The sequence below is a fragment of the Lineus longissimus genome, chromosome 1 (assembly GCF_910592395.1).
Source record: "Lineus longissimus chromosome 1, tnLinLong1.2, whole genome shotgun sequence".
Lineage (NCBI taxonomy): Eukaryota > Metazoa > Nemertea > Pilidiophora > Heteronemertea > Lineidae > Lineus > Lineus longissimus.
Genome location: NC_088308.1, coordinates 2,359,174 through 2,385,197, shown reverse-complemented (window position 1 = coordinate 2,385,197; position 26,024 = coordinate 2,359,174). Strand labels below are relative to the sequence as shown.

At 40.1% G+C, this 26,024-nt stretch overlaps 3 protein-coding genes across 5 annotated transcripts; 1 reads left to right on the top strand and 2 right to left on the bottom strand.

Moving 5' to 3' along the window:
• Window positions 1-66: 66 nt before the first annotated feature.
• Window positions 67-4,941, bottom strand: LOC135484457 (phosphoribosyl pyrophosphate synthase-associated protein 2-like). Its single transcript, XM_064765945.1, has 8 exons — window positions 4,781-4,941; window positions 4,311-4,363; window positions 3,981-4,047; window positions 3,578-3,750; window positions 3,311-3,426; window positions 2,910-3,135; window positions 2,315-2,532; window positions 67-1,960 (listed from the first exon to the last, which is right to left on the bottom strand). The coding sequence occupies exons 1-8, from the start codon at window positions 4,855-4,857 to the stop codon at window positions 1,802-1,804; spliced, it is 1,089 nt and encodes a 362-aa protein (XP_064622015.1). The 5' UTR covers window positions 4,858-4,941; the 3' UTR covers window positions 67-1,801.
• A 945-nt stretch (window positions 4,942-5,886) lies between these two features.
• On the top strand, window positions 5,887-18,531 carry LOC135484442 (carboxypeptidase E-like). The gene is made up of 9 exons (XM_064765918.1): window positions 5,887-6,257; window positions 10,178-10,377; window positions 10,778-10,933; window positions 11,742-11,905; window positions 12,401-12,534; window positions 12,709-12,848; window positions 13,428-13,554; window positions 13,899-14,160; window positions 14,338-18,531. The coding sequence occupies exons 1-8, from the start codon at window positions 6,008-6,010 to the stop codon at window positions 14,141-14,143; spliced, it is 1,416 nt and encodes a 471-aa protein (XP_064621988.1). The 5' UTR covers window positions 5,887-6,007; the 3' UTR covers window positions 14,144-14,160; window positions 14,338-18,531.
• A 696-nt stretch (window positions 18,532-19,227) lies between these two features.
• LOC135497773 (mitotic spindle assembly checkpoint protein MAD1-like) lies at window positions 19,228-25,827 on the bottom strand. 3 transcript variants are annotated; one of them, XM_064787652.1, is made up of 14 exons: window positions 25,691-25,827; window positions 24,947-25,131; window positions 24,531-24,688; window positions 24,032-24,214; window positions 23,703-23,827; window positions 23,227-23,439; window positions 22,699-22,875; window positions 22,215-22,301; window positions 21,783-21,927; window positions 21,342-21,536; window positions 21,031-21,171; window positions 20,494-20,719; window positions 20,063-20,253; window positions 19,228-19,803 (listed from the first exon to the last, which is right to left on the bottom strand). In XM_064787652.1, exons 2-14 carry the CDS (start codon window positions 25,107-25,109, stop codon window positions 19,645-19,647), a joined length of 2,163 nt encoding a protein of 720 aa, XP_064643722.1. In that variant the 5' UTR covers window positions 25,110-25,131; window positions 25,691-25,827; the 3' UTR covers window positions 19,228-19,644. The 3 variants fall into 3 exon arrangements, with proteins under 3 accessions (XP_064643722.1, XP_064643732.1, XP_064643739.1); XM_064787662.1 differs by having other exon boundaries at window positions 24,947-25,128; XM_064787669.1 differs by lacking the exon at window positions 25,691-25,827 and adding an exon at window positions 25,466-25,531.
• Between the last annotated feature and the right edge of the window lie 197 nt (window positions 25,828-26,024).

Here is a 26,024-nt window from a genome sequence, read left to right as displayed (position 1 = left end):
GCGGGCAGTCCTACTGTGTTTGTCTGCTTTGGAGAATGGGCAAAAAAGAGACAATGGACAAAAATCTTCATACAGAAATAGTTTTATTGAAATTCATCACCAAAAGATCTACATGTACAAGTAAATAAACAGAATGTGTGCACTTGTGCATTTACATACATGTATGTAATCAACTGATCTTTAAGATCAGCAGACGGCATAGAAGCGAAAGACCAAATCAGATGTCGTTACCTACAAAGTAATTTGCACTTTGCGTGTCTTCAACACAAGCAAAACAATATAACAAACAGTAGTCTCTGGTATTCATCAACTACATGTATAATGAATCAGTTAGTTTTCAACTTGTTCAAAATATTTGTACATTATCATACAGAATTTCCTTGAAAAAACTTCACTGGTGTTTTTCAATACCTTCTAACAAACTGTTTCAACAATGAACACAAAAGTTCGCCTTATATATTTTTGATAATACCCAGTTTACATTTAACTCCAGCCATCACATGCATAAATTCATAATTAGTTCCCCACACTGATAAATGAAATAAAAGCATGCATTAGCCTGACCAACCCCAAACCAACACATTTAAATCATAATAGGACAGAAGCTTCTGCCCATAAAACAACCGAGAATAACAACTGAAAATGTAACAAAGTGCAAAAGAGTTACTGGCTTTTATCAAGAAGATCCCCCTCCTGAAACCAAACAAATCTGTCACCTAGACTAGCCCAGATCATACATAACACAAACAAGTTATTTACCATTTTGTCTGCATGTAAGTCTTTGTAAGTGGCATTACATCTTATTGATGATAAAAAAATACAAGACGTTCATGTACATTATATCACTTGATTAATTTGAAATAAACTGAATCTAATACTAAAGGCATAAAACAAACAATTTATACAAGATATTCTTGTGTTCAAAGTTATTCATCAATCGACGAAAGAAATCGATTCATAGGTTCATCGTGATATATTCGCCGGATCGCTTCAGCAAAGAAAGCACTCATATCCACCGTCTTGATTTTGCAGCACTGAAGTTTCTGGAGATCGTGTGGCACTGTGTTTGTCACGACCACCTAAAAAACCAAAATCATATTCATATTCATCAGTCGTTGAAGAGTTAATTTACGCATGATAGGAGAAAGTGTGTTAGCTAACCAATAGATTTTAATTTATCCAGCTACTTTTTGTTACAGGCATAGCAGTTGAAAGGTACAAATCTGGACATTTACATGTAAATACAGATCTTTAGTGTTTTTTAAACATCCACCAGAACACAAACAAACATATTGACAGGTCCAAGTCAGAGACCTGGATTTCAGGTTTGAGTATAAATGCATGATATACTGTCTTCACTGTCTTCACTTTTTTTATACACTTCATGTATCTTTCATCCTCTGTCATCTGAGTCACTATCATCAACAAAATGACATTCACTCACAATTTACATCTTTGTATTAAATACCACAAATTTGAGGAAAATGATGATTTTTCTGCACACATTGTTTCCTATTTGCTAACATGATTATCAAAACAACAGAACACTCGGTACAAAACATACACTTAACGAAACATAGTTTAACTCAATGACTTTCAAGGAGGTTTCATATTTACAGAACAATTTTTCCCAAATCACATATCCTACAGACTATCCGAATGGTGGGAAACAAATTCAAGAGGCCAAGTCACTTATTGAAATTATTTTCAAGTGACAAGAGGGATTTACAAATGCCAGTAAGCAATTCTAAGAGCAAGCACATTTTAGGAGTTGTTCATGTCTCTCCCGCAGGTAAACCGTTTAATCCTCCGTTGAGATATTCTTGAAGAGATAGGACATGGACTCATTATAATGTATCCTCCGGATGGCTTCAGACAGCATCACGCTAACATCGACGGTCTTTATTTTGTGGCACTGCATTTTCTGAACGTCATGTGGCACAGTGTTGGTTACCACGACCTAGAAAGTAAGTTGTGAGCAGGTTATTTCACACAAAGGGAAATACGAGTTATCAAGAAGTGTGAATGGACAAACCCGATAAGAGGTTAAACTACAGAACATTATACAAAACAAAGGTTTCAAGATAAGAACCACAGGTAAAACTAGCAGAAGTCTAACTGAAGAACACATTTTTTTTTACAGAATGTGATTCAAACTATGGAAAGGCACTGCAAACTAATTCAACTAAATGGGTGACAGACTTGTGAGATCAGGCAGTTGCATATTACTTGAGTTTGATAGTATTAGCCCCCTGTTGAGACAACCAGGCACCAATCTGCAGTTATGGATAAAAAAACCCTTTCGTACACCTACCTCATCTATAGGTGAATTCTCAATAAGCCTTGGCGCATCAGAGGATAACAGGCCATGGGTGGCCATCACATAAATCTTGTAAGCACCCCTTTCCTTCAGCACCTCAGAAGCTGTGACAAATGCCTCGACATCGTCGATCATATCGTCAACGATAATTGCAATCCTTCCGCCGACATCACCAACGATATTGATTGGTGGTTTCTCTTTAGCCTGCATGACTGGAATATAAAGTTTTTTCATAAGAAACATACATGACATACATAGCATTTGTAACACCTCAGAAATTTATATTCAAAATATCAGAGATTGGCGACAAAGAAATGTCAATACTGAGCATAGCATTGCATTCGGAAGAATTGATGTAAAAGAAGTAGCTAAATTAACATGTAAAAGTAGTAAATTGTTAATAGAAACATGCAAAATGCAAAGCAGAAAAGATATTCAGTTTTTAGGGCAAAATTGGAAAACCTTTCATTTACTCTTATATTCTCCTTCCCTGCCATCCTGGAGGTTGCCGTAGTATCGGGACAACACCCCTGACTGGCACACTTCCAATCTCACGCAACACAAAGAATGAAATAAATGTAATAGCGACCTGGAATGATACCTGGCAGCATCTCGAGCCCCATCGCCCTCTGGTGAGTGTGACTGTGAGCATCCTGAGGAGGGGGCGAGTTCCTGCCATCATCTTTCTCAGACTCGGATTTTTCCTCTCCATGAATTACAGCAATCCCCAATCGCAGCCTCTCGGCATAAGATGTAGCCCGCTTCACTGAGTTGGGATTTCTGGCAACTATCACAGCATTTCTGAAGTCTGGGATCTGAAGTTATAACAAAAGAAGGACATCAGGGAGTGTCTTCAGACACTAACAATTGAAAGCAATCACAAGATGAAACCTCCATACCCAGTGGGGGGGGGGGGGGGGGGGGGTTAAACAACTTGGCAGTATGGTCTTGGTCAGCCACACCACTTTGAATGGTGACAGTTAGGCTTACCTGTTCTTGTATATACTGCAGAAGAAATGGTGACGCTCTGAGGTTGTCTACAGAGATATCGAAGAAGCCCTGGATTTCCTTCTGGTGAAGATCCATGGTGATGATATGATCAATCCCTACAATGAAAACAAGACTAAGAATAAGATGAACAGGAGGAGTATGAAAATGTCCAACACTATTTGACACCCTCCAACACGAGTAAAAACTTCTGCCTTTTAAGGAGAAACAGGCAATGTGATTCCAAATCTCAAGTTACCAGTGACATACCTGATTTGACCAACATTTTGGCGAGCAGCTTAGAGACGATGCAGCCACGTTTTCTCATCTTGCTTTGCTTGCAGTAAGGGAGGTAGGGAAGGACACCAATTATACGCCTGGCACTAGATGTCTTACAGGCATACGCCAGGACTAGTAACTCCATCACATCATTGTTAACATCTCTGAAACAAAGACGGATTGTGTCAGTAAAGCGTACAGCATGGCTTCTCTGGCTGCAGGGAGAACTTTGACTATTAAAGGTGTAGGCTTGCAAGTATTCACACACTGGCTTCAAAGCAGATTGTTGTAATGAAACAAACCTACCAATACTGAAAGAATGTGGTGGCTCATTGAAGATTGAACTGTTGGCCAATCCATGCCAAACTACCCAATTATTTTTGTGTTAACTTACTTTGTTCCTGTCTGTATGATGTAGACATCCTTTCCTCTCACCGATTCAGCTATCTCTACAGTTGTTTCTGAAAAGGTCTTACATCTTAAGTTGTGAAACATGATGGGGCTAAGAGATCTTCAGTTATCTGCATTAGCACTCGAAGTCATCTCACTCGAACACGAAGTGGCAATGCAAGAACTTGAAAAAGGATTTTTAACTTCCAACACAAAACCAGCATGGTGAACTTCCCCATTACAGCCTTAGATTATTAGACTGGCCACTACAGATGTATAAACTGTACTGACATCCAGTGCCTTGGTCAAATTTGGCACGGACCATTGAACTCACCACGGTTTGATTTCCTGTAGGCCGAGAGATCTGACAACCTTACGCCAATTCTCCTGCAAAAAATGACTATCTATAATAGAATTTGATTGAAAGAAGCGAAAATCATTCATGACATAGATATCCGTCACGATTTTCTGCCATCGATTGGCATCACCCATTTGATTTTGAGGTACTGTATGAGTTATGACCACAAAGCCAAAGAAATGCACTCCATGGATGAATGATTTCTGTAGATAGAGATGGAAACTGTTTACAAAGGGCATTTCACGGTCAATATGGGAAAACTAGATGCATATATAATAGGTGCGATGTACTGTGCATGTTCCAATCCAAGGCCAGCGGGTCACTACATTGTACAGACTACACAGTACATGCGTACTGTGGTATTTTTTTGATTGTATGGATGTAGATCAAGGTAGATAGAACGTGGACGGTGAACGTGAATTTATAATCACTCCTTGTCAACTCACTCAGCTATACGAGTAGACAAATCACGGTGCGAATTCCCCGCAAGGAGCACCATACCACGTCTCTCCATTACATTCATCGTATCAACCTTCAAGAAAGCTACAAAATCGGTCGAAAGTCATGAAAGTGGGAGAACAATTCGCAAAATGCGATTTGGTGAAATCCGGAAAAAACTAAATGAGGGAGGTTTACTCATTTGCATAATATATGTACTTCGGAACTGAGAGCGCCTCTATCGGTGCTGAGACAAACCAGGCTGGTGGGCGAGAAGTTTTACAAGTCTTTTGGCGGGAATATTTTGTACCGCGTAAGAGGAATTAGAGAGTAAAGTTAAGCCGACTGGTTAGGGCGGCCAGCCCCTGCATGGGCAGGGGCCGGATCTATGGGGGGATGAGTGCAGGGGATGCGTACCTCCCCCTTCCCACGTAAAGTTCCCTTATTGCAATACCCCCCTGCCATGACGTCCAATGGAAGACATTCACAGCCTTGTCTCTCCCACAGCAGTCATCTGGGCCTTCTGTCTTGAACTGACCTGACATCTCACTGTGCTCTAGATGACATGCACACCAGGGCCTACTACTGCCTTAGGCCGAGCTATCATCTCACCATGCTTGTGAAGACAGGTAAACGTACTTGGCCGTCTCTTCTATATGGCAGGCACAAGGGCCTATCGAAAACGATCTTGGAGTCGCCGTCGTAAAATCAGAATTGTGACAGCTATTGTCATCAGATTGGTTGTGACAGTGTCTAGGACGAGTGAAGCCGGCTGGTAATAGGACTACTATTCAGATCCTGGACATTGCAGCATCCCAGCTATACTGTCATCAGATTGGTTGTGACATGGTCTCTAGGCCCCTACAGGGAGACATATATACAAGACATTCCCAAATCAAAATATTGCTTGATGTGAATTTAAGCAGTTTTTGTAAATCACTCTATAGACCTTTCTACCGCGTATACCCAGTCGGCTTCAGGCATTTCAAAGATATTCGCTTCCCGCCCACAGATTATGTTACCATAGAAACTGAGGCATACCGTGATAGCCTGTTCAGTGACGTCAGGAAGCAATTTAAAATTCGTGAAGCGCTACCTAGCGGTAATACTCGTGTACATAAGTACATGCAAGTAACAGAATACATTGTAGTGTCGAGTCGCTGCTCTATCTTCCAACATATTTTCTCTATTTTTCCTCATATCTGGCCGTCAACTTAACCCAGGACCTCTGTAATATGAAATTTTCCCTCTGTATATTGGCAATCCTGCCAATAATTTTGGGGGTTTGTCGATCATTCCAGCTCAAACACCACGACTATGTGGAGCTTGTGCAGTCACTACGTGAAGTACACCAAAATTGTCCAGAGATTACACAGATTTACAACTTGACCAATTTCGATGGGTTCTCTGACCTGACCCCCCTTGGTAACAGACTGACTGTGATAGAGTTTGCCGCACCAGTAGACCCAGAGGAGCTCAAAGGAGGTAGGGAAATGCTTCTTTTATTCTGTCAGTTTTCTGTTTTGAGTGAAATGTCATTTTGAACATCGCATCGCCATCTGTCAAGTTGTTGAATATCCTACATCTATTTGACGCCCATCTTTCAACTTATGTATTTTATTCTTAGTTCTGAGCTTTGCGACTAAGCCGATTCCTACTTCCTGAGACCTGTATTTTCCACATGCTTCTCTCCATCTACATGCTCCTCCCCTTCCATCAGTAAGGGATCATTTATAAACATCAGCGTATTTCCCACACACACCCCTCCTAGTTCTACCTAAGGTCCTACCTAAAAGTAAAACACTGACAAACCTTAAAATCCTAACACAACCCTAACAATGTTACGCCACTGAGGGAGTTTGTTCAGCAGTTCATTGCTCTCAACATGGACGGTCAGCATGCCTGCAGGATGGGAATAGCTTCTCTGTGTTCTTCAGATACATGCAAAATAAACCATTTTGCAGTCGTCGGATTTGTCAAATGAGATACTATAGATTCTTATAGCATTGTCATTCCAGCAATTTCTCTCCATGGTCTTATTAGTTGTGATATGGTCAGGTCTGTATGAGTCCAGAACACCCATGCTGTCAATGGCTGTGAAAGCATTGACGATATTATTCAGATGATTTCGTGTTTTTGACCATGATTTTGGTCGAAAAATTTCAACAAGTGTCATTTTGCCCCTCCCCCTCCAGGTGAGAGAGGTAGCTGTGCCCCTGATCTGCATAACATTGCCAACTTTAAGTATCATTGCCATCATAAATCGACGTTACTTGCATCAAGCAAGTTCCATATTATTTTTCTTCAAGGATACACTGCAAGATTGACATTAAAAATCTGAAGTTTCAACCTCATTGATTCACACGGAAATCAACATTTAACCGCATACTGGTGGCAAAGTGACGTCACATGGTTACCATGGTGACTGCTATGATCGAGTGTATGATTGACTCCTTTGGTCTATACCACATGCCTATTCGAGTCCAGTGCCTCAGTCTTTATAATGTAAATATTCCGTGACTGCTGTGATGACAGATTTGAGCAGTTTTTACACACACAGGTGCGCCATGAAAATGGCTTGTTTAAAAGGTTATCATACCCGTGTATTTTTCTTAAATATTGGCGCATGCGCTTTTATGTGTGCCTTTACAGAACTGTTTCAAAAAAATAGGCCCTTGGGGACGGCCAACCCACTGGTGATGCCACTTGGGATAGGTATATACTCCTAGGGTTTATTGCCCACCCCACATGACGTTCATGTCTTGGTAACATGGACAATGTTTGAATCATAGATGAGATGCTAACAACAATTAGCTTCAATTATCCCCATGGCCGGTCAAATTAGCCTTGGCCAAAGTATTGATGATAACAGAATAATTGAGTATTGTCTTCAAACAGAACTAATCATCAGAGTTTCTCTCCTAATTTTACTTTGGTTTTCAACCAATAAGAATGTCACTGCCTCAAAGGGCCTTGCGGATGAGCCATTTATATCTTTGTGACATCTGATGTAAGCTAGGTTCGGTCTTCAGATCACTAGCTGTTGTACGGTTGCCAAGTGTTGGGCACTTAGTTGTCCCAAAGCATTGTACTCCCTTCCCACTCACTACCAGAGATGGGCATGGCTTGTAACTTTTTGCATCAGGAACAATTCTTAGGAAGAGATTTAGGCCTATTCATCTAAATAGTAAATGTTGGCTCAGTGTTGAAAATACGGATGCGGTTTTTGTATTACTTTCCTGACAATTTTAATGTGCATTCACTGTTGTTTATAGTGGGTTGGCGGAAATGTCACTAATAGCCTCGCCCGTGATATTAAACATTAGACATGTAAGACAATTGAGAAATCCTCTTTCTATTGTCGATGTAAAAACTGAATCAAAGCTCAGCTGGCTGTTACATGCAGTTTCATCTTTTTCATTGAGGCTTTTGCAAAGAAAGACAATCTTACAAAGATGGTTTTTCTAACTTAAGGGCTAACAGAATAAATGTCTTGTTTCTGGTCCCACAACTGACTGTGTCGGCCCACTCTAGTATACAACGAACCCTAAAAAAATATGAAATAAAACAGCGACAAGCTATTCCAACTTTATGATCCTTAATTTTTTTGGGTACGGATAGGAAACAAAGCAATTATTCTGCTAGGCCTTATCGCCTCTTTCCTCCAACATGTCATGCCTGAGACATGGGTTTGACCATTGTTCTTGATATCATTTCATATTCTGCGAAGATCTTTGTTCTCGCCTCTAGGTTTCTGTTCCATATTATGTTGCACCAAAAAGATTTCGCTTGTACGTGAGTAATTATGTGGACACATGATGTTAAAAGAAAGCAAAGCATTGGTATTTATAGCCTGGTACAACAATACAAAAGTCTGGTTCTAAAATGGATGTTTTTACCATTCTCTCATGATTCATCCACATTATCATTTTTTTCTTCCTTGTCCTTGATTCTCACATTGTGAAGAAATGGAAAGAAGCTATTGTCACTGTGCGCCTGCTGCTCCAGGGTTCTGCCAACCATTGAGATTCAATTCGTGCCGGAACCTAGAGCCAGCAACTTTTATCAGAAAGGCAGCTTCTGTTTTGCCAGAAAACTTATAGATTGCATTTTGCATTGTGGTATGAACTGTTGCTATTTGTCCTAAAGGGAAATTGTTGGCAGAGCCTCATTACATCTGTTTCATATTCATATTCATGATATTTTATTCAGAAAGCCTGCTTTAGTCGTTGTTCACAGTTGTTGTGCAAATGCTTGCTGTCAACCAAAGGCAATATTTGAAAGTATTCATTTTTAAAGAGATTATCGAACCTGAAATAAACTGTGTTGACTCTGTGAAATAGATTTTGAGTGGTGGTGACTTGCACTGAATAACTGGATATGAAATGTCATGCCAAAGTGTTCTAGTCTGGCCGCTATGTTTAGTTTTGTTGCCACCGATATTTAACCTTGCTTGCTAATGTAATATTGATGTGTCTATAAAATTGCCCCCCTTGTGTTCCTCTAACACCCACATCTCTTCGTGGTGTTCCTTTGCCTAGACATAAGACTGCCTCTATAGAAGGCACCTATGGATTGGTTCAGCAATATCATAGTGGTTTTCTTCAGAGCTGCGACATAGAATATTTTTTCAGTTCGAATGGTGATAAACTCTGGTTTAATCTGTGGTTTAAACCGCTGCCTCATGTTGTCGCCAATGGTGAGATAAAAAGGTAAAATCTGAAGTTTCAGCTGTTGGTTGCCACGAATCTTTATGAATGTTATATGACCTCTCGCCAAAAATATCCCAATCGTGCATTTCCAGCTCTGCAGGGTTCACAGCTATGACTGTTACCAGCACTTCAAAAGCTGTTACAATTACAGACTCTTATTCTAAATCAAATTAAAAAAAATCCAAAAAAGCTTCTGTATTGGGTCTTGAATATAGCCTTTTCTGCCCGTAGCGCGTTGAAGAAAGTAAAAAAACCACTATTATAAATGTAATCTCCCCATCGGAAAACACTAGGGCGTTCTCATGAGCATGGCGGTGAGATATGACAGTTTGAGGATTATTATATGAAAATTAAGTGCACTTGTTTAGCTCACTTCGGTAAATTAATCTGCAAAATAAGGCTGATAGGCGCATTAGATATCGCTTTCTGTTCAGTTTATGACATCTCAAGATGTTTGCTTGTCCTTATTGTGACGTAGGCTGAGTTCACTTTTTATAGTGTTTTCTTGTTGGAATATATAAAAATTGGGCAGGTAATACTATTATCCTGTAGGTCATCCCTGTATTTCCCTTTTGTTGCCTGAAATCTTCCTAACCTTACCAGTTACTGCATGGTCATCCTTATTCCATTCTTTTATGTGGAACGTTTTCATTTTTTTAAATCTAATGCGTTCCATTCTTTGCATACTTTCAGCTCGCCCACATTTCAAGTATGTCGGTAACATGCATGGTAATGAAGTGGTTGGTCGCGAAATGCTGCTCAAACTTGCCGACTACCTGTGTGAGGAGTGGAACAAGGGGACCAACCCAGAAATTGTGGAACTCCTCAAGAAGACTGTCATTCATATCATGCCGAGTATGAACCCCGATGGCTGGGAGATTGCCAATCAGCAGGTAGGCCTGCAGTAGTCAGTCAAAGCTCTCATAAACGACTTGTTCTCCAACAGGGAATCCCTTGAAATGAAACTACACACCTGCCTTGGAATAGTGGAACAATTTATAGTTCTGGCCACACCTGTCATCCTGGCTCTCATGCATTTGCATCACCACTATCGAGCTCCACAAACCAAAACATTGCGGGTCAAGATGACGCCTTCAGTTACTGCTACTCTTCTTTTGGAATTTTTCATCCCATTAGGAGACACTCCCTACTCAGCTCCTGGTAGAAACACCCATTCTCGAGAGCAATATATTGAATAAAGTACAGGTGTGAGCAGGATATATATATATACTCAGCTTCTCTAAAGTTTATTTCACACTTTTTTGGGCGCTTAATCCTGACTTTTTCTCCCAGATGGCCAACAAGAGCTGGTTGATTGGACGTGCCAACGCCAATGATGCCGACCTCAACAGGAACTTTCCCGACCTTGACCGCATCGCTTATGGATTAGAAAAATTCAACGAACCCACCGATAATCTTTTTATGCCGCAAATGCTAAATGACAACAGGGTAAGGCTATTTCTAATAGTATTTTTATTGGAAAATCACAATACTGTTAACCCATAAATGTTTACATGCTTTTTATTTAGCTTTTTTCGTGTTTACAGATAACCGTGAAAGGTTTTCGCCTCGAAAAAGAAAATTTAATTGATAGTACTGTTAGTGTTACAGGATTGTTAAATCCATGAAAAAGTCAAACGTCCATATTTGTGAAGGCATGTGCATCTTTATCTTGTTATGTGTGTGAAAAGTGTGCGAGGTGTCTAAAGTTACCATATTGCGCTCATTTAGGTTGAAGAAAGTATTAAGAAGCTCCCGGTAAGATGCGTCTCTACTCTGCTGCTTGGTTATGAGAGGCTTTTAAGAAATTAATATTTCATGGCAAATAATGGCTCCAGTACTTTCATGCTAACAGTAAAATCAATTTTCTACCATGAAATCAAATTTTGCTTGCCAGTAAGTCGTTTTAAAACTTTGCAGTGAAGGCCGGACCTTGTTTACAGTGTTATTTAAACTTTCCTGTGGTGTCCTTGGAATTGTAGATTGGAGCATGTGAAAAGATACTGCCGGTCTTGAATCCACTTCTGTTCTTATAGTTATAATATAGCTTGGCTTTGGTGAATTTGTTTATTTGTTTATCTTGATATGGTGACGGATGTATTGAAATAGTTCCACCTGTGGTTTATCCAATTTTCGGGAAACGGGATGAAATCTCATCTTGATAATGATGTCATTCTTGCATTCAAACTAGAGATCAGTTTACATTTAGTTGATTTTCCTCCATTTGTGTTTTGTCATGTTCGTCGTCCGTTTCCAGATTCAGCCTGAGACGATGATGGTGATTAAGTGGATCATGAAGATTCCCTTCGTTCTCTCAGCAAACCTTCACGGTGGTGACATGGTTGCCAACTATCCGTATGACGAGAGTCGGTCAGGGCAGTCTCAGGAATATGCCAAGTGTCCTGATGATGGTACATTTAAGTAAGTACAATGTAATACACTAAGTTATTTGTGCTAAGTTCATTCAGATGCAGTTGACTGATTCCTATTGATGGTTCACTATGGAGATTTATTCATGATTGATCATTAAAAGCAATTAGCGACACCATTAAGGATTCGGGTTCCTCCATCAAGAATGCTATTATTGACTTTGCTGAGCCAGCTCTATGTGTGCACATGGTGAACGCGTGTAACTAAATTAACTTTTTCGCTGCAGATGGCATACATAGCACTGCAATCACATGCTTATCAGATGAGGTGCATTGAGTTTGAATTGACAACTGGTTGGCGGCCATGATATTTGTCTTGAAAAGGATGCCAAGTTTGAAGTTGAACAGTCATAACTATTGTGACTACTTGCATTGTGCATACCGACAAAATTACTACGATGAGTGTTTTTGGAAAGTCATTACTGAGTGATACCAAACTCTCACCGCCAACATCTACAAGACATGTCATCACATTCTTCCTTTGCAGGGTTCTTGCTCTGGCTTACTCCACAAAACACGGCATCATGGCCAAGGAGCACAGGTCATGTGACATGAGCGAGAAGCCATTCTACAAAGATGGCGGCACCACCAACGGAGCTGCCTGGTACTCTCTTGCCGGAGGTAAGGTTATTGAGAATGATGTGTATTGGTCGTTGATGTAAGATTCCTGTAAATTGATATCTTAAACCAATAATTACTTTCAAGAGTAGATTCAGAAGAATGAGCTAAGGTGAGGACCACTATAGCTTCTCTGTGTGAATTTCATCCACAAATTTCGTCTTATGTCTATTCCAGGTATGCAAGATTTCAACTACCTGAGCAGCAACTGTTTCGAGATCACTGTTGAGTTGAGCTGTGTCAAATTCCCCAAGGCCGAAACGCTGCCAAAGTTCTGGAAGGACAACAAGGAATCGCTCGTCAACTACATGTGGCAGGTAGGTAAACTGCTCGGTGATTCCCTTTCTATTCTGTTCGTTGCGTCGTCACGTTATCATGAAGACTTCCCATCTCCCTCTTTAAACTCAGACGCTTGCCTTTAGGTGCCATTTGCTGATGACAGAATGCAACTTCTCAGTTGGTGAATGCACTCCTCCAATGACAGGATGGGTGAGAACATTTGGGAGGGTCCTAGCTGTTTGCCAGCGGCATAGAAAGGCTTTTAGATATAGACTTCTTAACTACATTGCATTACTCTATGATTTTTCTGTATCATGTTGGGTTAAGAAATGCTGTCGCGGATATATGTAGAAGACATCCTTTGTTGATAGTTTATTCTTAAGAAAAGACCAGCAAAGAATTGTCCAATGAGTAGGCATGATGGAAAGTCTGTTACGTTTGCAGCCATATTGACTAGACTGCAGTCTCTCAGCTCTTACTGTACAGTAGTTACTGCATGGTACAGACAGGTCTCATCCGGTGAAGCGATGCACTTTGGGGTTCATTCTGTTGTTGCAAATATGTCCCCTTGGTCAGTTGAGGATGCATAGCCTTTAACTTCATCGGTGTCATTTCAGAGCCACATCGGTGTCAAGGGTTACGTTTACGACTACCTGGCAGCCATTCCAATCCCCCATGCCCAGATCAGCGTCACAAATGTGACCGGAGGTGTCAAGGGAGAAATCGAACACAATGTTGACTCAGGTAAGACACAAATATATATTGTTCGGTCAATATCACACAGCGAGTTCCCTCAGGCTCATCCATATCTTTAGGTGGATTGATTAGATAGAGAAGAGCCTTCTAGACAGCAAAATCAGAGTCCAGACCCTAACGACTCCTTCAGACACAGCCCGCTGAGACTATGCAGGCCAGCAGCGTGGAACCAAGCAAGGTGGTTATTTCAGCCCATGAACTTGTCAACCAACAACATTTTCTGATTATATTTACTGTCAACCAAGATTTTCCAATGCATGCACCTGGACGTCTATGATCCAGATAAAGAAGTTGAAAGAAAAAGTGTAAAATATCATGATTTTTCATTTCAGTCATGTATGGTGAATACTGGCGTCTACTGAAGGACGGCGACTACGTGATCACAGCAGAGAAGGAGGGATACGAACCAACCATCCGTTGTGTTCGTGTTGAAAACCAAGTCAAAAATTTCAAGGAGGCCCAGGTTGTGAATTTCCCCATGGTTGCCAAGGGTCAGAAGGTAGATCTGCCAGAGGATGAGTACAGTTGCTCCAGCTTCATCAAGGAACTGCTCGGGCAGAAATTGAACTACATGTGAATGTAGTTTGAGCTATGGTAAGTAGAGATAAGGTACCTATATCGAAAGTGGTTGCATGGTCTATTAGTTGAAAAGTCGTAATCTGAACATCATGGGGTCAATCTGAAACTGACCATAAGAAAGTCGTTTTACTTCAATTTCACACTTTGAAACGTCCTTTGTTGATCCCATAATAAGATGGCTTGTGTTTTCAGATTCTTTCAACAATGATTGGAAGAAACATCAGCAACTCAACTGCCAAAGAAATCACTAGACTAGTCACGAGGTACTGCCATAAACCGGATATTCTATTGCTATCCTTGTTTCCAGGAGCCTTGACGATCCATATAAGAGCATTATAATGGCAGGTCATTGGCATCCTGGGGTGAGGTCAATTGAAGTAGAATAATCCTGAAAACTGAAAAGTTGACCCTTCATTTCAGCCAACTCACCCAAAGAAATACTTGTTTTGGTCTCAATTAAATCTCCGGCTTTCATGAAGGGGTTGACTGATTGTTGTTGCACTATATTTTTGAACTTGTATAGGACTTGTACTGTTTTTTGTTGGAAAAATTCTCAAAAAATGCAAAACTCTCTTGAAACCCCAAATCTCAAATGTGGGTATTTTTTGTTTGTTTTATTAACAAAGAAGGTTTTCAACGAGTGTTTAGGAAAATATCTCAGCAACTTCTATTTGTTATTTGTAAAACTGACATAACGTTGTCAGGCATCGAATCATTTTCAATTTCAATGAACCAGTGTTGGTATCATTTACTCTTAAGTTTTTTATCAAATTGTTTTGAATACTCAAAAGAGCACTGAGTCACAGATATTTACTTATCATATGACAGTGAAATTGTAACAGTTTTGGAGGCAAGCAAGGTTTACTGAAATTTCCACCTTTGGTGTAAATGAGCTGTGTGTCCCTCATTATTATTACCTCATGAAAGATTTGTCACTTGAAGAAAGATATTATCTTGATGTTTAATATCACCGGAGCAATAATATCAGAATTTGTGTGCAAAAAACGAAAAGTCTAGCTTTGTTTGCATTGCATTGCATTTGTTTGAAAACTGGTGAAATATTTTCATGTGAGGAACTACAGATGAGAATGTAATAGTAATTTTGGACACTACATGTTTAATGCATGCACAACTAGTGTTGTTGTAAATGTTGTGAGCACATTTGTTCGAGATCCACCGCCTTTTATCAAGATAATGTACTTATGATATATTATGTGTACAATCATGCTGTAATCAAAATGTAATCATTGGAGTCATATTGAATATTATATCCAGTTACCTTTATCAAGTACTTAGAAAAATTCACAAGTATAACCCACCGCTTAATTACTTAACAGTTTGGACTCAATCTTATAAAATCATTTTATGAATAATGCCAATCCTATTGAATCATCAGGCAACTGGATGGTTGAAATATATTTATCAAAAAAATGACATGTCTGTGCTTTTAAGGCTGAACTAGAACGCCTACAACATGTTCAAAGACAGTAGGGATGTTTTCTCAATGCATGCTGTTATATTCTGGTCATCATCAGTGTGTATTTCAGCAATTAGCTATACCCACCTCTGCTGTGTTTCTGATCCCACCATGCGTTGTGTCTGGAAACGTTTAAAATCCACCTAAAGCTTACACTGTTTAGACTTAAAGCACATCTTTGAGTGTACCAAGATTAATACAATCAGCTTATACAAAGACTTGTAAACCAACCTTGCAAAATACTTGGTGTTACGGCTTCTTCTTGACACACTGTAGTCAAACAAGATTCTGGTTCATGTATTTTCGCTCAGGCATAGATATCGGCTAAGCATTCTTTATCGGTTGTAATCAAATTTCATCTCTAAGTATCTGTCGGTGTATTGTATTGGTGTTTAATGAATGTTAAATTCTAGGGGTAAAAATGCATGTTCGATGAGCTTGTCAAGTTGTTTGTTCATAATCTCTAAAGCATGAAAGGAGTCATGCATAATGATCAACATATGCAAGAGAACAAAACTAATTTCACATCAGAAGTGCCAAGAATTTGAAGTCGAGGTGCATTTTTATCCATGTTCTATACTTTTGTGTTGTACTGTCCTCACACCTCTTCTATCAACGAAAATGAACCACGGTGCCTGACGAATACTCCCTGAGGACAGGAAAATGTGGCTTCTATCCCACGGACCATCAGATAACATAGTGATGACTCAACTCTCCGAATTTTTGGAGTTTCCTCAATGTTACTCACTACTTGAAACGTGATTAAGATATTTGTATAATGCCTGTGAATTCTCAAAAAGAGGCAGAGTTTTATCTGGTCTGGCACTGGTATAGAAGTAGAGGTGCTTTGATGTTCAGGTATTATTCTTACCATGCAAGTATTTAGCAGGCTGTTAGAAAAAAAATCTTATTTTGGCCCAATATAAGAACCACTGTCTTCTGAATTTCTACTTTGCACCCTTTATTCAGGTATAGTCAGACGGCCGCACAATAAATGGAGCAATAATCGTACCAAGTCACCCCCCCCCTCTGCAAATTGTCTTCATTTGATCTCCACGTCTTCGACTCACAAGTCGTAAGCTCTAAATACTGTATGGTAACCTCAACATTGTTCAGCATGTCTTGAATATGCTGTCCAACTGTAAATTAGTAAATAGTTGTAAATTGTGTGACGCATCTTGTACAACTTGCTATGGTGATATTTATTACAACTGTGATTAATCATATTCTAGGTGTAATATCTATACAGTGTGTCTCAAAAAGGTTGTTAAATTTTTCTTTTGATATAATTTTTTGGAAAGGGGGTCATAATGATAGTTGGTAGAAAGCAATGAGGATAGATTCTTACCGTTAACAGCCATGATAGACTGTGACATATTTTTGGGGCACTCTGTATTGAATTATTTATGTATTTGCTCAGAAGCTTTCTGAATGCTACTCAAGTCCTGCTTATAATCATTTCACAGCTGAGTTAACGTTACTGCCGATGACCGGATTTATTCTGGATTTATAGCTAACACTGTACATCAACCACCAGAGGTCACATCATGTACAGTACACCGTACACGTACTTGTATTTTGGGTATTGACAATGTGGGAGACAAGAGATTGCATGTCGTAAACTACAAGTATTTGAGAGCGTGGGAGAACTTAATACCACCTAAGAATGATTCTGTTATGTATTACTATTGATTTTTAAATTTTTATTTTACAACTTTGATTGAAATTAATCAAGTCGATTGCTTCTTTTAGTAACTTTTAAAATTTCTATGAAAAATTCTCGCTTGTCCCTTTAAGTTGCACTCATTGTTTGCTTTGCAACCTGCAATTCTAAAATTTGGCTGTCATGACAACTACATGCATGTCACACCAGCAGTATTTCCAAAATTGCTATTTTAGGAATGTTATACAGAAAAACGTTGTGCAGTCAAGACGGGACCATGACTGTTGTAATTAACGTTACATTCCATTTCCCGAATTCCAGATTCTGATAATTCTAAATTCTGAACATGCAGAGTATTGTCCTTTTGAATCTGATTTTGTGCCATTCCTAAGACATGTTAAAAAGAACATTCCAAATTCTTCCCTGCCTTCCCTCGTTTAATATAATGGTAACACAAGAACGGGTAAAGGATTTCAAGATCACACAACTCAGGACTTCATTTCATGGAATGAGACTTTAACACCTTCAGCGCCGAACCACGTAGATCTACGTTGCCCAAATTCCCCCTCTGAGCTGGTTATCGGAGTCTCATGGACTTCATGGAAGAACTACGCCATCGCCATCTTCAGGGCAAAGTAGGAACTGAAAAGACCAAACGCTATTTTCAGTTCGTACTGTGTCCTGAAGATGGCGATGGCGTAGTTCTTTCATGAAGTCAATGAGACTCCGATAACCAGCTCAACGGGGAGGGGGATTTGGGCCACGTAGATCTACGTGGTTCGGCGCTGATGGTGTTAAGGGATCGTCTCAAAATTGATTGAAGCTGAAATTATTTCATTACTCCCTCAAGCCCTGCAAGATGATGAAAAACAATGCTGTCTTGCAAAAATATAGAGTATTAGAGGCTGTATTTCAACCCTTTTACTAGTTTTAGACCTCTGCGTCTGCATTTGACACCAGTGTACCATTTAAAGTACAATGAAGCCACAGAAAATGGAAAAATGGAAGCTCTGAAAACCCCGAGACAATTTAGTCTTTTTCAGCTTCAGTCAACTTTGAGATAGTCCCTTTGTCATCTGTCTCTGTATGACAAAATGAAAGGTTTTTGTAACGTCGTTTCAGCATCTTGTTCAGTTACCATGGTTACCTTATCTGATTCGCAGACTTTCTTGCAGAGTTCTTCCTATCATCTGATCATAGTCTGGTGATTGTATTTTGTGCAATAAACATTGTATTGTTGTAAAAATACTCTTGCTTATTATTTCGATATGGTATTTGTCTTAACCTGTGTGGAGACCACACTGGTCTTACATGTAAATGTATGTACCAACACAAAGGTTGATTCATAGTTAAAGAAGACTGCTGCATGGTGGATGGAATGGTTCACTGATTTCTGTCCAATAGTTGTGCATGCAGTTCTCCCCATCTCATATCTCAAGTGATGGAGTCCAATCCTGAAAACCGATACCTAATGCCATGGCCCTTGTCCCACTTGAGCGTGATGAAACTAGTAACTAGTAATAAGAGGGTGGGAGACTGTGTGCCTTTGCCCACATACATGTAGGAAACTAGTCTGGGAGAAAGGTCCCAAGAACAGTGCTCATCTTCAGCCTGGTTTTCTCCAAGATCATGGAACAACTGGAGGGAATAGATCAGAGGTGCAGTGCAAGGCTGATAATCACAAGGCAGGTTTGATTCTTGGCCTGGTGACTACTGTCCCTCTGCAGTGAGCAAGGCACATACTTGGATGTGGGCGCATGGCACTTGTTTCATCCCATATACGATTGACTTCACAGGTCTATTGTCCTTCAAGACCCTCATTGCAGAGCTGAACATATGACCTGAGACACTTTCAAGGACGTCCAGCTGGAAATGCTTATCATTGGACTTTAATCAAACGCAAAGAAGGAAAACAAGTTATAGACGAGTTTTGGTATATATTCTGTCAATATGTACATGTAGATATAAATGTCAAGTATCATGAACCAGTGAACATGTTGGCAACATTGAACATATAGGTAATGTACTATCAACATGTCCAGGTTAACACAAAAGCACCTTTGGCAAAATGCAGAAATGAAATTGAGCCTCTCAACATTAAAAAGTGACCCGAGTTCTCATGATGGGAGTTACAAGACTAAATTGTTCTTGTAATCCTGAATCACAAAACCTGCACCGAAGACAGGTCAACACATCATACACTCAGTTCGTGTTTTTCATCACGTAGCAAAGAAATCTATGTTCAGAAGGCAACTTGAAGCTGCCATGTTCACCTCTGTCCTGTCTACTTGTGTAAGAAGACTCCAAAGCAATGAAATTGTTTGTGCTACATTAGTCCATTATCAGAGGATACCCGTTTTCACGATATCATCATTGTCTGTCTGCTGAATAATTCCATAGTGAGGGCACATAGGAAAGCCGGAATACTGCCACGCTGCATGAGGTATTGATCGATAAGTTCAGACAGTGACTGGGAAAATGGCGTCTCCAACAACTGCATCTCTCCCTTTGTGGATTGCTGAAATGAAATGAATTTTTTATGATTTTCGTGCTTCGACCCTAAATTGCAATAGGACCCTCTCCAGAGTCAGTAAATCAAACCTACAAGACATACCGCTGAACCCACTGCAATAGGTATAAAGCTTGGTGGTAGAGGGCCAACCTCATGATAAGAGAGGCTGTAGGTTTGATTCTCGGGGGGGGGGGGTTATATTTTGGCTTTCCTCCCGAGGTTGTTGGTCACTTGGAAAGTATTGCTAAGCACATGGTCTACTAACCTGAAACATGAGAGAATCCTCAGCAGACTCAGCATACATGCTCATCAAGCGATACTGGTTGTTATTCAGCTTATCCACTTTGAACCCTGTCAGCTGGTAGCACACTTCACGGAACTCTTGACTAGTTTTCTTGAAAGCCTCCATCAAACGCTTGTTCTTCAACTCGGCAGACGTCACCTGGCTTTGCAGGTCTGAAAACATGTCGAAGAGATTAGCTCAAGTCTAGCAGTCGTCACCCAGTTGTGCAGGTCTAAATGAAGGAGTCAAGCTGCAGACAAGCAGATATACCATAACAAAGAAAGCAATTCTGCCACAGTATGTCCTTGCCTACGATGACAAATTTTAACCACAAGCAAACTTCCCCATTCACCCACTGGTAATGTTTTACAAGAGCCAAGCAAACCATCTCCTAAAAAAGTGATTTTACCAACCTTCTACTGCCTTGCTTGTGCTAGGTGTGGCTTCACCGCCCGCATCAAGTTTCAAAGTCTGTTCATGCTCAACTCCAGCAGTCTCTTCTAACTGTTTGATCTTTGATCGGAGGCGTTCGTTTTCTTCCTTTAATCTCTCAAACATCTTTGCTCGTTCCTCCTGGGCTTTCTCAGCTGGGTTCATCCTCAAATGAATTACCTTTGTCTTCAGGGGATCAAAGTCACCCTGAAAGAGGCAAAGAAGATATTCCAATGATACTTAAGTATGATCAAAGGCGAGATTTTTATCATATACCGGAGTGAGTGATGATCTGAGATTGTGACCCACAATTACCGATTTTCAGGGAAAACAAGTCAAGACAAGGCCTGCTGAATGTACCGGTAATCAAGGTTGTCTCCTCCTGTGTGATGAGGGCTGTTCTACATGTAGTAACAATCCCTCACTTAATCTGACCAAGAAAACCTCATACATGTCTGGGACACCAAACATGAGAGCACCTCAGATTCTGACGTCAAAATAGCAAAATCTATGGTTACCTGTAGAGCTCTCCTCTCCAAGCAATCTTCTAGATCTGATATCTTCTCCCGAAGCTGGAGGATAAGTTTCTGATCTGTTTCTGCAATATTTGGAGCTTGTTGATCTGGGGAGGCACTTCTCTCGGTTAACTTTTGTTCAAGCTGAAAAGAACAACCAGAGGTATTATAATGCAGGTCGGCAATACCGGTACAGACTTACATGTGGTAAGCCTGAAACACCCTTAAATTTTCCTCTGCCACCAAATCATTGGTTTTTTGGTGTAGATATTTCATTTTCTGAAATTTATCCAGCATCATTCTGTAGTCCTCACCTGTAGATTTTTTTCTCTGAGTTGGCAAAGTTGCTCCACAACTCTTGATATTTCCTCCTCCAGTATATCATTATGTTTGCGATACCCCTGTGCTGCCTCCTCCAACATACTAATCCTAGCCTTTGACTGTGAGTTCATATTAACGGTCACCTCACTCTCGTATGCTGTAATGGTTCTCTGGTAGCCTTCCCTCTCCTAGATCAACACAAAATGTTAACAGGTAAGATGAAGAAAATCTGCATGGATCTGGATTCAAGCTGGCAAAGTGTTGAAGTTGTACTTTCACAGCCCCACTACCATTATAGTCCTATATTTTCCAAAACAGCTGGCAGTACATATTTATGCACACAGAGGCTATAATTGTACTGTAGCCTTACAAATGTAGCTGTACCACCTTACCTGACAGATGTTTTAATGTTGTTTCACAACCACACAACGTACCTTGGACAACAACAGCAGCTTCCTCCTAAGTTTCCGTACCAATTCCTCCCGATCAAGACTTTTTTGTTCCTCCAGGGCAAGTTGTTGACTGGTGATATGAGTGCGCTCTTCTGCCTCCTTCCGAGCCTTCTCTGCCAGGCGATTGCTGAAAAAGTCAACAGAAATGATAAACTGCTCATGACCTGTTAATCTCACGATCATTTTCTTGATAATTGCTGATCAGAATATAAGGACATGTACCAATGCCAATTCAGCTACATGTATCTATACACACGAAGCCCAAATCTATCAGAGTGTCATTCAGATGACTCTAATGAAGCTATGTTAGGCCTACATGTACATGTACATGGATCTGTTATTGCCAACATGCAGCACAGCTGGACTTAGCAAATAATGCTGTCACATTTTAGTAAGTTTTTATATTTGTCTTACTTGGCTTGCAGCTGACCCTGTTTTTCTAAGAGGATGGCGTGTTCAGTCTGTAACTCGGCCAGTCTTCTTGCCAGCTGATTGGGAGACCTAAAATAGTGAAGAGAGTTTTGATCATGAACTTGTGACCCCATCCGTTCCTCTCAAGTGACCATCCTTCTGGTAGGCATGGGTTACACCATTCAGGTATAGTTATCATGTTTTTTCAACAAACTGTGCTGGATGCAAATTTTGTGGAGAAACTGAGGGCCAAATTCATCATGGGTGTTTAGCTTAAAACAGCATTTCACTACTGAGTTGACAGATTTAGGTCCTTCATGTAAATCTTCACAGAATATGAATAGGCCCTGAAACTGATTAGGGAGAAGTTACACACGTCTAACCCTTAAATGCCCTTTATGAATTTGACCCTGATAGTTTAACTTCTCTTATACTGCCTTAGTAAGAACAGCCACCAGAACTGTCCAGTTATAACAAGACTACTTACTGTGGCCGCCTTACACCTGAGAGATCCTCTGCCTCCCACTTCACAAGCTTTTTCTTCAATTCTTCATTTTCGATCTGCAGACGGCTCAAATCGACACACGTCTGTTCACCCCTTGTCACCTTCTGCTCGAGGCTTTCAACCTGTTCTTCCAACAGCAGCACATTATCACGTTTGCCACTGAAAATAATTACAATTGTCTATCAATCAACCATTTAAAGTAAGACCACTCTAAGGACACCTTTGAGCTGACACTTATAAATGCTGTGCTTAATAGGAAGATATTCTGATAGGTAAAATGTGACCCGTCACAGCAAAACCAGGCGTATGTCACTCTGAGCTTGGTAGGTTGAGACGGACTGTTTGTTCATTTCTCTGTTGTCAGCCTTTTGTGAAATATGAGCAAATCAATTTCTTCCATTATCTCCTGGTGTCATTTAGGCTCATCTTCTGCGCGACATGCGCCTGGTTTTGCTGTGACGGGTCACAAATCATATAGCAAAAAAACATTATATGCCCATGCTTACTTACATCAACACATTATTCTCGTTCCTGAGCTCCCTGTTTTCTTTCTCGATCTCTGGGTAAGCAGCCAGTTTTGCTTTCATGGCCTTGACCAACACAGCCTCATCCCTCATTCTCGATAATTCCTGCTCCAATTCTTTTATTCTTACTTCAGCATCAGAACCATTCGAGCGATACTCCTCAAGATCCTGAATTTGACCTTTGAGTTCAGAGTTTTTCCTGAAAATGACAGATCTATGTACATTTTGACAACACTGTAATGCCAATTCAGATGGCGGGGTATTCATCAATCCTGTCAAACTCTTAATCTGAAGTCTGTAGTGAAAGACCATCTACAAAAATAAACACTTAGCATTTCTCTGGCACTTCCAATGCATACCAATGTACATGCGCCAACTTAAAATGAACCCTTTTTTTTAATCACCATAACCCTGGTCTCAACAATGGGTAGCTCACTCAACCGAATTGTCTTTACAATTTACCTATTTTGTAACTTCAGCTGTGTCTTAGTTTCTGACAGTTCATTTTTACATATCTGTAGTTCAGTTTGCCCTCGTAAGAGGTCATTCTTTGAATCAAGCTGTTGTTGTCTCGTGTCCTCCTGATACTGAAATATTGGTTTAAATGCAAGTATATTAGGTGACGTCAGCACAAAAATCAAAATATGTGACCCAGGACAGCAAAACGGGTAGTAAGTCACATCCGAGGCAAATGGAGTTATCAACATATTCATCTAGCATCTACGTATTCAGTTTAGTTGGTTTTATAAGCCAGGCATCATCAATGGAAATCAACCAAGTAATAAAGTTACCTCCATGAATTCAGTTTGTAAATTAAATAATTCTTTCTGAAGATTTTTAATCTTTTCTCCACTCTCTGCCTTCTGTGTTTCCATTTTTTTCCTTGTATCATCCAACTGGTCACGTAGCTCCTCCTCGTTCTGCACTACAAAGTTTAAGCGACTTTTCATATCATCAATTCTTTGCTGCTCTTTCTGAAAATAGAAGCACAGAACTTACCTCAAACGTTTGAAGTCTTACCACACAGTCTATCAGAAAAGCCACAATGTAAAACTTTAGGTTGCAAGTGCAAGAGGCACTGTGGATGAACTCCAAAATCTTTTTCCACGGGGCTCTTCATTCATAACAAAACATACTCATCTCTCAATTCAAAAATATAACTCAGGCTTGTCAATTCCTGTTAAGTTTTGTGTACTGTGACTTAATTTTTCCTGGTATTGAGAAAAAGAGAAAAGATATTATGATATTAATGGGGTTAGAGGCAAATTGGGGTGTTTGTGATGATCATACCATTCTTTCAATCTTCAAGTTCTCCATCTCTGATTCATAATCAATTCGAGCCCTTTTTCTCGACGTTTCCAGGCTGCCCATTTTGTTTTCTAGACTGGCGATACGGCCCTTTGCTGCCAGCAATGCTGCCTCTCGCTCACGGCCTGCACGCTCTTTTTCTGCAAGGTGATAAACACAACATCACAAGCAAAGTAATCAATCAGTTCAAGAATGACCGGCTCATATAAAAAAACTGGCTGGAAGTTTTCTTGACAATATGTGTGATGTAGTGTATCATGAATACAGGTAGAATAAAAGCTAAAGTTACAAATGGATTGTCCTAAAGAACCACACTGAAATCTAAAGAGATCCATGATCAAGATTTAGAGGAATCGAGTTGGCAATATTAATACATGTATATGTTATAATCCACCTACCCAGTAATGACTTCATTGTAACTGAGCTGCATTGTGAACGATTATCAAAGCTTGTACTAAAGTCAAGGGTCTTGGCTATCTTTGGACCCCTGCTCTGATGAGAGACAAGGTCATTGAAATCTTTCAGCAAGTTCACCACAGCCGTATTCTCTGGTGTATCCATTATAGCACTTGCTGTACAGCTGCTGAAAGTGGAAAGCGACATGCAAATAAACCGACCAAAAATGAACACTAGGCAGAGTTTAAAAAAGTGTATTCAAAATTCCATCTGAACCGAAATGTAGTATCTCCACGCCACGAGAACATTGTGCGTTATATCACTGCTATTTAATGGGAATTAACATCATGACCTAAATGGATAGGGCTATAACGGAACGCAGAGCCAGAGGTGGTGATGATAATTGACGTAAGGCCTGGCCCTGGGTTACCCGCTACTGCCTTACCACTACCAGCATCCATAAAGAGTCAGTATGAGTAGGCCTAGACATTCATTGCAACAAACAAGACAATAATGCACACTGTCACTGTCTTGGTAAAGTCACTGATGTCATGAAAGACAAATATAATAGGGAGCTCTTAGTGCATGATGATGAAGATGAATTGCACATGAAAAATGCACATGAAAAATGCACGTGAAGTGTGAAAAACTGCAAACACAATGTTCACTCGGAGATTGTGAAGTGGTGTCGGCAGTTCAGTTTAGGAAATGAGCATATGTAACTTCTCTTGAAGGTGATTTAATACCGTAGGATGAAGAAATCCTAATTGTATGTGTTGATGCGGATGAATTCGAAGTACTCTGATAGAATTATATTTTCAGATTTTCCGCCGAACGGTGCTGCCCTCTACCCACATATGAGGGAAGCAATCCTTGACAAAGAGAAAATATAAGGAAGTGATTCTCCGAAGTAAAATCGTTCAGAAACAGCTACAATGAACAGTTTATGACATGAAGGTTATTCCTTAAGAGTTGTCATTCATAAAAATTACTTTAAATTAAGTTTCAGAAGAAGAAAAGGCTAAATTTGTAAATTTCGTCTGCTAAACCGACGTCACTTCCGCTGAAAGCTCCGTTGTC

Coding starts and splice junctions, on each gene's coding strand:
- LOC135497773 (XM_064787652.1), bottom strand. CDS start 25,109: ATGGATACACCAGAGAATACGGCTGTGGTGAACTTGCTGAAAGATTTC. Junction 22,302..22,698: donor TCAGGTGTAAGGCGGCCACA/GTAAGTAGTCTT, acceptor TCACTATTTTAG/GTCTCCCAATCAGCTGGCAA. Junction 20,720..21,030: donor TGGAGAGGAGAGCTCTACAG/GTAACCATAGAT, acceptor TGCCTCTTTCAG/GGTGACTTTGATCCCCTGAA.
- LOC135484457 (XM_064765945.1), bottom strand. CDS start 4,857: ATGAATGTAATGGAGAGACGTGGTATGGTGCTCCTTGCGGGGAATTCG. Junction 4,364..4,780: donor TTGTCTACTCGTATAGCTGA/GTGAGTTGACAA, acceptor CATTTTTTGCAG/GAGAATTGGCGTAAGGTTGT. Junction 1,961..2,314: donor AGAATTCACCTATAGATGAG/GTAGGTGTACGA, acceptor CTTACTTTCTAG/GTCGTGGTAACCAACACTGT.
- LOC135484442 (XM_064765918.1), top strand. CDS start 6,008: ATGAAATTTTCCCTCTGTATATTGGCAATCCTGCCAATAATTTTGGGG. Junction 10,378..10,777: donor GGGAGATTGCCAATCAGCAG/GTAGGCCTGCAG, acceptor TTTTTCTCCCAG/ATGGCCAACAAGAGCTGGTT. Junction 13,555..13,898: donor CGAACACAATGTTGACTCAG/GTAAGACACAAA, acceptor TTTTCATTTCAG/TCATGTATGGTGAATACTGG.